This window comes from Phascolarctos cinereus, unplaced genomic scaffold (genome assembly GCF_003287225.1).
Source record: "Phascolarctos cinereus isolate Bilbo 61053 unplaced genomic scaffold, phaCin_HiC Scaffold_726;HRSCAF=1367, whole genome shotgun sequence".
Taxonomy (NCBI): Eukaryota; Metazoa; Chordata; class Mammalia; order Diprotodontia; family Phascolarctidae; genus Phascolarctos; species Phascolarctos cinereus.
This window is the reverse complement of record NW_027556098.1, coordinates 308,737,889-308,750,215: the sequence shown is the minus strand read 5'-3', so window position 1 is coordinate 308,750,215 and position 12,327 is coordinate 308,737,889. Positions and strand designations below refer to the sequence as shown.

General features: G+C 41.2%; 1 protein-coding gene across 6 annotated transcripts in view; it reads left to right on the top strand.

Moving 5' to 3' along the window:
* CADM1 (cell adhesion molecule 1) overlaps window positions 1-9,625 on the top strand; it is a 364,942-nt gene extending 355,317 nt beyond the window's left edge. For all 6 annotated transcript variants that reach the window (XM_020989718.2, XM_020989717.2, XM_020989715.2 and 3 more), the window contains 2 exons: window positions 4,582-4,713; window positions 6,668-9,625. In XM_020989718.2, coding sequence (XP_020845377.1) covers window positions 4,582-4,713; window positions 6,668-6,786 — 251 coding nt within the window. In that variant the 3' untranslated portion in view covers window positions 6,787-9,625. The remainder of the gene's footprint in view (window positions 1-4,581; window positions 4,714-6,667) is intronic.
* Window positions 9,626-12,327: the final 2,702 nt, after the last annotated feature.

The window sequence follows — 12,327 nt, the reverse complement described above, 5'->3', positions numbered from 1 at the left end:
TACCACCATCCCCACCGCTGCCATCTACCCCAGCCAGGGAACAAAAAAATAACTTCTAACAGCCTTTTCAGTGGAGGCAAGAACTCCCCCAATCTGACTGCCTACAGGGAAAAGGGTCAGACCAGGTTACCTGACCCAAGGTAAGACAATAGGCCGCTTTTTAAACCGTTCTTTCTCTCCCTTCCCCCCAAGAGTTCCTTTGAATTTTTTCCCTGGACAGTTGTTGAGATGTTGAAATGAGCGAGTGGTTAGTGGTTCTCTGACCCAAGCATTTGTGACCAGCTTAGCATTCAATGGGCAGGTGTAGACTTTAACCTGAAGCCAAGTTCTGAGCTTCTTGTCTTAAGCAGACCTAACTCCTGAATACCAAATAGTTCCTGATGCCTCTGTTTTCTCAGAGACACTTTTGCTGCCCTCAGAGCCTTAGAAAAAACTCCAAGATGTGACTGATATGGGCAGGGAGATGCCTAAGCCCTGTGATGATATTTGTTGGAAAGGTTCACCAAGCACTCAGCTCCCAACAGTCACATTGGGCTCTCAGCAAAAATAGATTCAATGAACATTGTGGGGCCAATGTTTGCTTTTGTTTTAACCTTGAGATCACCTGTGCAGTGATTTGGATCAGCCTTTCCCAAGCCCAGTTGTACTACATCGCTAAACTACTACGCTGGTGCAGTTTATTTTTTTTCTGCTAGGGCCAAATTGCAAGCAGAAACTCCCTCTGCCTTATTAGATAAAGGGGTAAGTAATCTGATTTCCAGACAATGGATGCACATATGCTAATTAATGGATGGAACAATTCTGGTCTTGAGGAAGGTGAACCCCACTCATCCAACATGAAAAGATGAACTTACTTTGCCCATTCACCTGAAATTCAGATTATTCTTCCTACTGACCTGCCCAGTTCCTATATCCATTTTCAAAGTAGCAGAGCACAAAGAGTTCAGCTCATTTGTTTCTTTTTTGCACCTTTCAGACAGGGAGCCAGATGTTTTTAGGTGGATGTTTCAGGAAATTTTGGAGTTGATGGGTCCTCCCTGAGAAGGGCAATGCCCCAGGAATCAGATTTGGGGGTGACAGCAAAGGCCAAAACTTTTTCGAGTCTTTCACCTGAAAGTAATTTCTCAAGGAATCTTCCTGAGCTCTTGACAGGAATGATGAAGGAGCTGTCAGGCTGCTATTCATAAAAACACTTCCTTTGATAGTCTATATTTCCTTCAGTCCCTAGTCCCCCTCCTGGCTAGACCAAGCCCAAGTGCCTTTTTTGTGTAAAGTCTTAGGATATTGTTTCACATTATGAGTGCAGCTGTCCCAGGGTCTAGACAGTTCTTAGCCAATCCCCTCTGGTAGGAAACAGTTCGTGCTGATGCTGCCTGAGCCAATCAATAACAATATAAAAACTCCCCCTGCTCTATATGTGAAAACAAATGGGTAGAACCAAGATGAGTCCGGAAACAGTTATGACCTTTATATGTGAGGCCAAGTGGTGACAGAAGGAGTACATAGGTGAATTGGGCACAGCTCTATTATCATCTACCACAGTAAACCTGAGAAGGAAGTGGTAGTAGGGAGTGAGGAGGCAGTGAGGAACTCATGACCTACAGCATTCCCTGTAAATTAAACATTGGTAACCTTCTGTGTCTGTCCACAGTAAATGAAGGCAGGGAAGATGTCTTGGTGGTTAACTGGTGGTAGTAAGCTTCCTGATCAAAGTAGGTATCAGAATATAGCCGCAGAGATTACCCTTATAAATAAATGGCTATAAAATATGTATGCCTTAAATTTTTTTTTTAAAAAAAGACAGACTAGAACCTGTCTACTTAATTAGAGGAAAGGGTGTGTAAGTACAGGAAAAGAAGGAAGTCAGGCTTATTTATTTGTAAGCCCATTCATGGCATGGCTTACAACAAATGATTAAGTTTTAAAGTAATTATACCTCTGGTTAAATCCCATTTCCTCCCAAAGCTTCTCTCCCTAAGACATATTGTTACCAGGAATGGGAGCGGGTGATGGTGAGTAAAATCTTTAGTCTAGATGTGTCCATGTCTACTGTTATAAGTATATTTACTTGTAACTTATATTATTATGATGATATTATTATGTATATATTTATATTTATTTGTATGTATTTACATATAAATATACATTTATACATAATAGAAATATTACTTTTTTAATTTATAAATTTCAGGTATACTATAAATATATGTATTTATATATATGTATATTTACTTATAACAGTAGACATGGATATATCTAGACCAAAGACTTTACCCTCAAAGGGTTGGCTTGGCTGTTTCTTGAAGCTTCTTTTGGCCTTCACTTAATTATATATGACCATCCTCCACTCTCTTCAAGATCTGGCTTCTTTGTCTCCACCCATCTCTAAGACATTGAGTTGAAAGACATAATTTTTAAGGTGTCTGAAGTTCATGGCAGTTGGATATGAGTTAATTCTCATCACTGCAGAATCCTTTCTGTGATCATTCCCCTGGGGGAAACAACCCTCATTTGATTTTTGTATGATTTTTTTACTCCCTTTTGGTCACTTCTGATTTTTCACAGCTGAAGTATCTTTTTTTTTTCCTCCCGCTTATCTTTGGAATGGGTGAGTGTATCCAGTGCGTAAAGCACATACCTTCAGCAGACATAGTGTCCCATGAGGAGTGCTTTTCTTCAACATGTTTTCTTTCCCCAAAAATAGTTTCCCTAGTGGAGCCATACCTTGTTGAAATTACTTGCGTGACAGTGAATACTGTACCAAATGCAGTCGGCAACACTTTTGGCTGAGGGGGGAGATTCTCACCACCATGCTTCAAGTTTAGCTTATTAGATGTGTCACTGGAGGGGGATCCCACATGATGGAGCTGGCTAATTGGCTGCAGTATAGTCTGCCTGCTACCCATCTCCGTTCCCCAATTAAACCCCCATCATCCTAGAGTCCCAGGCAACCCTGCAGCTGCCTCTGGTTTCAGTATTTTTGTTTACATGGGGCTTCTTTCCCCCCTTGCTAGTGGTCCTTTCAAATGTAACTTAATGAAACACTTTAAGGACTTCATATTTAATTTAAACTCTTTTAATTAAAATGCATTTTATAGAACCCTCAGTCACAAGTTATTTCCCCACATCCTTCAGTACTTAATCTCGGAGCAGAATTGGAAATATCGATAGAAAGTGTAAATCATGCCCTCCTGCTGAAAGCGTTGTATCAGGTTTCGGCTCAAAAGAGCACCATTACCTTTAGCTGTCACGGATCTGTACACTTGATCGATAAACTTCAAATATTATTAGAGGTGGAGGCTTCAGAGATTTGCTCTGTTCTTTGGAGAGAGACAGAGATAAATCTTTCTTAAAAATTGACTTGAATTTGCACTCTCAGTCTTCCTGGTGAAATGCATTTCTCTTAGGCGTCCAGCGACTGCAAGGGGAACAGATTTATAGGCCATGTGCTTCTTGTACTGAAAGATTTAAATGGTAAATCCTTCACATATGACTTCACAAATCATGTAAAGTTAAAAGATTTTTACCGTTTCTGTTGCTGCTGTGCTTAAATTGTAAGGTACAGCTAGTAAATCATTTTAATGGAGGTGTCGTACTTGACTCAATAAAAAAAAAGACAATGGTTTAGCTTCCATTTCAAAATGTTAATGTATTAATCAACGGGAGAATAATTGTATTTTACTACGTTATAAATCTTGGGTGCCATTAGGATTTCAGCAAGGGGTGATGTAGCCACATTCCTAAATTAAAATTGTTTACACTGCCATACATTCATCCTACATCACCATAGCTCATTCTGGGTTCATTTTGGAGCTGTTCCCCAGCCAAACATGTCGTTCTTCAGTCAGAAGAAGACATCCTGAGGGAGCGATGCTTATAAAAGAAAATTAATTGCATGCAGGGGTGTTAAATAAATAAAATAAAAACTGTCTGTGGCAATCTACAATTATTCCTTGCTATCTTTTCTGGGATAGGCTTTTATATTTTAGATTGAAGCTTACTGCCTCATAGATCCTAACTGTAGTAGGCATGTCACTTGTATTTAGCTTTAGTGTCCTTGAGTTATCTCTGGGCCACTGTGGTTATCGAGATCCTTACCTTGCCTACGCATAGAATATTATTAAGCATCTGTACAAGTGGGCTGTCTCTCCTTGTCTCCAGCCCATGCTATTGTCTGAAGGTGCCATTCTAAATGCCCTTAAATTACTAGGTCAGCCTCTTTAATTAGGATCTGCAACTGGACATTGACAGAGTGACATTTTGGGCTAGGTCAGGATCCGTCAGCCGGGTCCTCTTTCTTCCCCCATGCACTCCTTCCTTTCTCTCTCTCTATGCTTGCTCCACATGCATTAGTGACCCCAATGCTACTTATCACGAAATTGCCTTGTGGGGAGAACAGCTCAGTTCAGCACTGGACAGGTCAGTCTGTTCCCTCTGTGTAACTTGATCCACCTCAATTGTTCTTTCTGACTTCTCCATTAAAAAACAAGATGACCTTGTAACCCTGGAAGCGGCATTGCTGAGGCTTCGGAGCCACTGGTAATAAGCTCTGCATCCCTATTCCTCTTCTGATTTTGACAGATTCTCGTGCAGGTGAAGACAACTCGATAAGGGCAGTGGATCACGCAGTGATTGGCGGAGTGGTTGCCGTGGTGGTGTTTGCCATGCTGTGCCTGCTCATCATTTTGGGGCGTTACTTTGCTAGACATAAAGGTAAGCATGGTGTTGGGGAAGGTTGGGAAATGTTCCTGCCATCCCAGCCCCTGACTTTGGGGGCTCTCCTGCTCTGTCCTTGAGAGGTGGCTTGGTTTGCCTGGTCACACAACCTAACTTCTGAAATCAGGGAAATGGGGAGAAAACGCTGCAGATGCTGATTAAGACTGTGGAATTAGTGGTCAGTCTTCTTCTTCCACAAATCTATACTCTCTCTATATAAGGCATTGGTAGAGGTGGTGCTGCCTGGTCCATTCTTAGTGCCATGTTAAGGATTAAAAAGTAGCCCTGCTTTCTCTTCAGTTATCCTGGGTGTGGTGTGAAATCCAATAAAGCTTACATAGAGAAGATGGTATCTTTTGTTTACCCGTCCTGGTGGGGTGGTGGATGGGGACGCTCCCAGGCCCAGAAGTGCTTTTTTGTAATCTGGTCACAACAAGAAATACTTCCCTGGATTGATACATCACAGTCAAAAAAATCCATTGGTCCAAAAACCACATAAATATGTATTTTTAAAATTATCAGTGCAATAGATTTAAATTGCTATTAATCATCACACTTATCAAATGTGCAATCTGGATGTGCAATCATCTCTTCCAACTCTCCGCCTCTGTGCCCCATGCTGCTCTAATCCTCTTCTCCCCTTCTGGTAATTTATTCTTCTTTTTCTTTTTCGGCCCCTGTCTTCTCGGTTGTGTTTTCCAAGCACTTTGGGGATTTTCACTTGCTATTAAAATCTAGGTGTTTGAAGGATTTGGTTCTGGGGAAAGGCAGCTTGAGTCCTGAGGAAACAGCTGCCTTCAGCATCCAAATACTTGGTTCAAGCTTAAAATTATTTGGTTTCCCTAAAGTCGCCCATTTTCCTCTGTCTCTAGCCCCAGTAATCAGTCTGGTTTTGAAGAGCACATCCCAGGCCCTGCATAGGTTTATCTTGAACCACAGTACCAAGATTAGAGAGACTAGTGCCAAGGACTGAACAGAAAAGCTTAATGTGGATGGCCATAGGAAGAGGGCTTTGAATTACCAGAATGAAAGGGTGGAGGAAAAAGCTTGAGTGAAATGTTTGCATTTGACCTCCTGGTTTTTCACTTTGAAAACCTATATATTGGCCACTTTTTGTTAATTTGTTAAGAACCTTAGAAATGCACAATAGAATCTTTTCTTTGTGGCCGTAGAGGTTTGAACTCCTCCTGTACACCCTTTTCCTTCCTTGGTGGGAATGCTTCTCACTTTTACCTTATGTATGTAGTCCATTGGGCCTTCTTGGTGAAAACAGGTGGCTTGGTTTCCCAGGGCTTTATTTATTGCCTTTATAAAGTAGCTATGTTGACTTGCAGATTCATGAATTAAGGTTCTTTCTTCAGCTAGCTAAGACAGACATTCTGCCTTGAATACCACAATCATTACATGTCATTGTTCAATTTTGGGTCCCTGGTCTCAAAAAAGAATTGGGATAAAAATCAGACATACTTCTGGAAATTCTAGCACATCCCTGTTTAATAAAGGCAAGCAACTTTTGTTGAGATTATATCAGAGAAGCATAAAGAGGACCCTAACTCATAAATCTGCTAACTGTTCTTCCCTGGCTCAGTTGTTTGCCATACACATGTGCCTCTCCCTGTCGCTCTGTGCACACTTTCATCAGCTCTCCAGCTTTCTGCATTTTTAGCTCCCACTCACGTTTTCTTCTGCTGACATCCTCTGGTCATAATCACTGCTCTAATGTCTCATTTGCTGAATTATATCGCAGCGATTCAGTTGGAGTGGTGCCTGTGGAACCCCCGGATTCCCATTTGTCTCACCCACCTCCCTTTCTTCCTTCAATTGTTTTTTCCCCTCCGCTGCCCGCACACCACTTCGGCTGATGACGGCCATAAAGCAAGTCGCCATCTCTGTACCACTTTACACAGAGGCCATCAGACAGTCACGGTACTTTTACCACTTCATCTTTCAGGTACATACTTCACTCATGAAGCCAAAGGAGCCGATGATGCAGCAGACGCAGACACAGCTATAATCAATGCAGAAGGAGGACAGAACAACTCTGAAGAAAAGAAAGAGTACTTCATCTAGATCAGCCTTTTTGTTTCAATGAGGTGTCCAACTGGCCCTATTTAGACGATAAAGAGACAGTGATATTGGAACTTGCGAGCAACTCGTGTGTTTTTTTTTATGAATGGGTGGAGAGGTGTGAGGCTGGGAAGGTCTGGGATTTGCTGTGTAAAAATGTTCTTCATAAAGTACACTCTGCTGTTTGACACCTCTTTTTTATTTTTTGGTTGTTGTTTTATTTTTATTTTTTTCAAATCCAAGTCAAACTTGGATTTAGTTTAGTTGAGTCATTTGCAGAAAATTCTGTGCCTTGTTTTTCTTTCTGTGGGTTTATTTTTCCTCTGTAGCATCTATTTTGAAATTTGCCTGCTGGAATCCGTTAGACATTTTTGTTCCTTCCCTACTTTCCCTGACCCCATTCCCACTTCTTTCTTCCTTCTTTTGTTTCTTTTCAAAATGTCACCTGTTTTCTGTTTGAAACTCAATTTCATAAGAGGAGAACCAGCACAGTTTCGATTTCACAGTTCGAAATTTAGTGTATCCATAATCCATTCTTCTCTGTTGTCCTAAAGGTTGGGGTGAACAAACAATGAAAACTCTTCACTGTTGCCCATGTTCCCAATGCTTAGGGCAGCAAAGACTAGAAAATTAGACTGTGATTCAGAAAATGTTCTCCGTTTGCCACGGAGAGACCTTGCTTACTACACAGGGTTATCTGCAAGTGAGGTATGTCACAATGAGATTGAATCTGTCTTTACTTCTGTGTCTGTAGACTGCTCAGTAGAGGTACCTCATACTGTCCAGACAGGTTTGGGGCATAAAGGACTTCTCCTTTTCTAGTGCCCTAAACAGACGTGACAGGTGAGGGCTGTTCCTTTTATACAAGTGGACAAAATTTGAGTTGCCACCAGAGGGCAAATGGAGGGGGGAGGGGAGTAAAAAAAAATCTGCTCTGAGTATTTCTGTTTCAAATGGTTCCATCCACCTTTCCCAATTGGCCTTACTTCTCACTAATTTGTTGGAAAAAGACAAGTCCGTGTGGTGCGTGAAGGACTTTGAAAGACCAGGGCTGGGGTTTGTTTTGGTTTGTTGTTTTGGTTTTTCTTTTTTGGTTTGTTTTTTTTTTCTCTTTGTGCTTAGTTAGGAAGGCAGTAGGATGTGGCCTGCATGTGCTGTATATTACAGATATTTGTCATGCTGGGATTTCCAACGAGAGTCTGTATGAAACTTTCATTTCTTCAGAATCCGTTTGACAAAGGCAAGAGGGACAAAAGGAGGGTCGGTATTGTTCTCACACTGGTCTGCTGTCGATCTCAGTTCTAGAAAGGTCAGAGCAGAGGTGGAAAAACAGCATGTAGAGGTTTTCAGTTACTTAATCAAAACTCAAATGTGAGTGTTTTTATCTTTTTACCTTTCATACGCTAGCCTTGGCCTCTTTCCTCAGCCTTAAGAACCATCTGCCAAAAAATTACTGATCCTTGCATGATGGTAGCCGTAGTGCACAGCTACTAAAAATAAGTTACCTTGAACACGTCTTAGATGGGGAGCCTCGGGAGAAAGTAAGGGAAGTAAAGTTACCAGTGACTTTGTTTTTTAAAGAAATGTGAGGATTTTCATTGAAACTTCAAGAAAATCAAGAAATGGTCCCGAAGGTCAAAAACTAAACTCTTATAACCATATAATTTGGTAAGGCTCCAGACTCTAGAAAAATGTCCTATTGGAAAGATGGCATCAAAAAAGATAGATCTATATATAAATATATATATTATATAACATTTTCAGTGAGTAATTTTGGATTTTGCAAGATGCATTTTTACTATTGTTATATTATGTGGAAAACTTACGCTGATTTATTTAAGAGAAGAAAAAAACAAGTGTCAACTTTTTGTTAATTTTGGACCGTGTTTATTTTTTTTTCTTGTCTTTCTTTCAACCTTTGAAAGAACCGTGGCAGTATGGGGGCCTTTTGGGAACGGACTGATATATAAAAGAAAACCCATTATTGAGCAGTATTTTGTGTTTACCCCCTCCTAGTCCTAAACACTTAACCAAGTCCAAAAGATCCATCAGAAATAACCCTTTTTTCAGTGAATTTTATAGCGTGTGGCTCCTCTCAGAGCCTCTAGCACCAGTTCTGACAGTAGAAAACCGTTGTCAGAGGGTGAGAACCATTTAGCATGTTGTAAGAGGGTTGTTTTTTTTATTTCAGTTGCTGTTGCTATTTTTATTTTTATTTTTAACGTCACTTACAGAATTGGCATCTCGTTTTTGGAACTACCCATCTTTCTGTTTTGAAAAGTGTACAGTAGTGCAGTGTTACTGATGTAACTCTATGACTTACAATGTTGACATGTCTCAGGTTCATGTGTTTTGATTGGTGTTTTCCGTCTCAGGTAGATTGCAAAGTGTAGGCCCCACACATTGGAAAATAAATAAATAAAACAAAGCAAAAACAGGAAATTCTGGATTTTAGTTGTATATTGGTTTATGTATTTTTTCTTAAGTATACAGTGCACTGTTTGAAATGTATTGTTGAGTATTACTTTGTACAGGTCGCTCACTTTTTTTTCAGAGTGAAGAAAGAACAAACTTGTTTTTTTGTGTTTTTTAAAGGAATATAAAATAATGAAGGATGTATAATTGATGCCAAATAAGCTTGTTCTTTAGTCACACAGACGTTTTCCTTTTCCCCTTAGGCCAGTTCTGTTTTTAAGGTGTACATGGACGATGTTACAGTGTAAGAAACTCCATATCCATTATGTTCCCATTCGCATTTTGTATTGGTTCATGTATACCATTTTTACAAAAAAAAAGAAGTACTATAAAATATCTGTCTTCTTAATAAAAAAGATTAATGTTACCAAGTGATCCTTTTAATCTCATTATGGACTCTTTATCTCCTCAGCCTGAGAGAGGAAAGTCAAGGTTCAGGTCCTGACTTTCTTCTTGGGAACTTATATGTCGCCAAGATCGCTAGCAGTAGAGCCCCGGAAATGCACTACTGTGTTCCTCCTTTCTGTTCATTTGGTTTTTTTCCTTCCCTCCCTTCTCTGTTTTTCTTTCTCACTCTCGCTCTCTCCCACCCTCTCAGTGGACAGGTGAGCCAGGTGCTCTGGCCAACACAGCTTTAGACACCAATATCAACATGGCGCAACGGGCAGGTGTCGGAGATGCAGTAGTGAGCCAGCCAGGACAGGGGCCTTCCCTTTCATGTGGATTTGTCTCCCACCCCCAACCCAACCCCACTCTACCTCCTACCAACTTTCCTGTGTCTGCTGCTCCACCTGTCTCTCACTTTGGGATTGACTGTGTAAAAATTCATTCAGCCTTCATCATTAAAAAATTCTTTCTCTCTCTCTCTTTTAAATGAATGATTATCAGAAGTAACTCAACAGACTACCATGTATTGTTCCTGTTTTCAGGCTGCTGGTGCTTTCAGACTTGGAAATACAGTGCATTTGGGTCTGCTGTTGTACTCATTGCTCTTTGAGCTGAACTGGGCAGTGAATGCTCCCCATAATTAACCAGACTTCCCCTTAAGTTGCTTGGCTAGCACTTCATCATACTCATGAAGCCTTCTTGCCACCACTCTTCTCCCTCCCTCTTCCCCTCATTTTGTTAAGTATAGAAGGGGGGGAAACTGAGGCAGGAAAAAAAAAAGCAAACTAGAGAAGCTGTCTCCATTTTGACACTGCTGCTGACTTGCTAAGCAAGTCATTTTTTCTTCCCAGGCCCCTGAGTACCCTTCTGTAAAATTAAGTAAACTATATGCTCAACACCGTGTGAGACTCTGGGGGATATAAAGAGGTATAAATGAAGACTCCTGCCCCTGAAGGAGCTTCCCTGAACAGGTAAAACAACGAGGAGCAATATAAGACAATAAAACGAAATGTTAAATTGTGTGTTGCAGACTAAAGGGTAGCGTATTATAATATGTAGGGATTGAGTCAGAAGCCACATCTTCTGAAACCTGTTCGGTCATTAACTAGTTGTGCCAGCCTAGAAAAGTCACTTGATTCCTTCTTTCCTCATGGGCCTCAGTTGCCTCACCTGCAAAAAGAGGGGCTGAACTAGATGACCCTTAAGATGAGCCTCCTAGCGCTCAGTGTTATGATCTGTAACTACCATAGATATTAAGAGGCAGCATGGTGCAGTGCATGAATCACTTTGCTTGGAGTATGGAAGACCTAGGTTCACATCCTACCTCAGACCCTTAATAGCTGTGTGACCCTGGGCAAATCTTGCTACCTCTATGCTTTAGTATTCTCATCTATAAAATGAAAGGGTTAGACCTAATGACCCTTCCACTTGCAAATCTATGGTCCTGTGATACTGGAGTAGTTGGGAAAGGGTTCTTCAATGTGACACTTAGGCTAGGCTAGGCCATGAAGAATGAGTCAGATTTACATGGATGGATTTGTAAAAGGAGGGCATTCTAAGGATGCTTAACCTACAGGAGAGGGAGTGATAGTAATCTAAGTGAAGGAACGGAGGTGGAAATGACCGTGTTGTGTTCTTTAGCACTGCAAGGAGACCAGCCTGACTTTAGAGGAAAGTACATGTTCAGAAATAGAAATAAATATTGAGAGGGCAAGGGGCAGACTATGGAAGGACCCTGAAAACCAGGCTGATGAATTTAGATTTGGAAGGAACTTTACAGGCAGGCAACACTGAAGAACAGAAATGAGTACATGGGTTAAAGGAGGGTGGGTGGGAAGGGGAGCCAAATGACAACAATGAAAAGGACTTTTCCTCAGGCACAAAGTAGTAGGACTGGAAGAGGCATGATATTAGCTCTACCTCCCAGACTCCTGTGAGACCTTGGGCAAATCTCTTCACCTCTCTCGGCCACAGTTTCCTCATCTGTAAAATGAGGGGGTTGGAATCCACGATCTCCAGCTCTGAATCCTATGAACCTTGCTCTAAGTAGAGACCATGCCGGTGTCTCTTTCTTGTGAAATGCCTACATTTCTTCTCCCTTGACAAATGTTCTGTACCTAGAGTTATTCCAAAGATTGTGGCAAGTTTGTTATCTAATTACCTGTGGGGCAAGGCCACAGAGTTGGCTTAAAAATCGGAGAAGAGGAACTCAGACTATTCATTTGACGGAATCATGAGCAAGGTTAACACTCTCCCTGCACGTTGGGCATCATTGCTCGGGTTCCTGCATGGTGTGCATGTGCAAGGGGGCATGGTTGAGAGCATGCTCTTACGAGAACCTCAGAAGCAATGAAGATCCCTCTTGGCATGAGAATTAAAATGATCCTTATTTTCTTAGGAGAGATTTCAGGACTGTTTTGGCCTGGATGAGTTTTTCCAGTACCATCAACCTGGACCCCAAGGTGAAAGCTGTTATTGGTGCGGTCTTTAAATACCTTTTTTGGATATGCAGAGTGAAATTCTTGTATTGTTATAGGCTTATTCCATGGAGGAATGTTCCTTTGATACTGTCATCTGGAACTTTGGGAGACAGCATGAAATAGTGGATACAGAGCCACAGGTCTTAGTCAGAAAGATCTGGATTCAAGCTCTCTCTGTGACATATAACTGTCTGCTGCACTT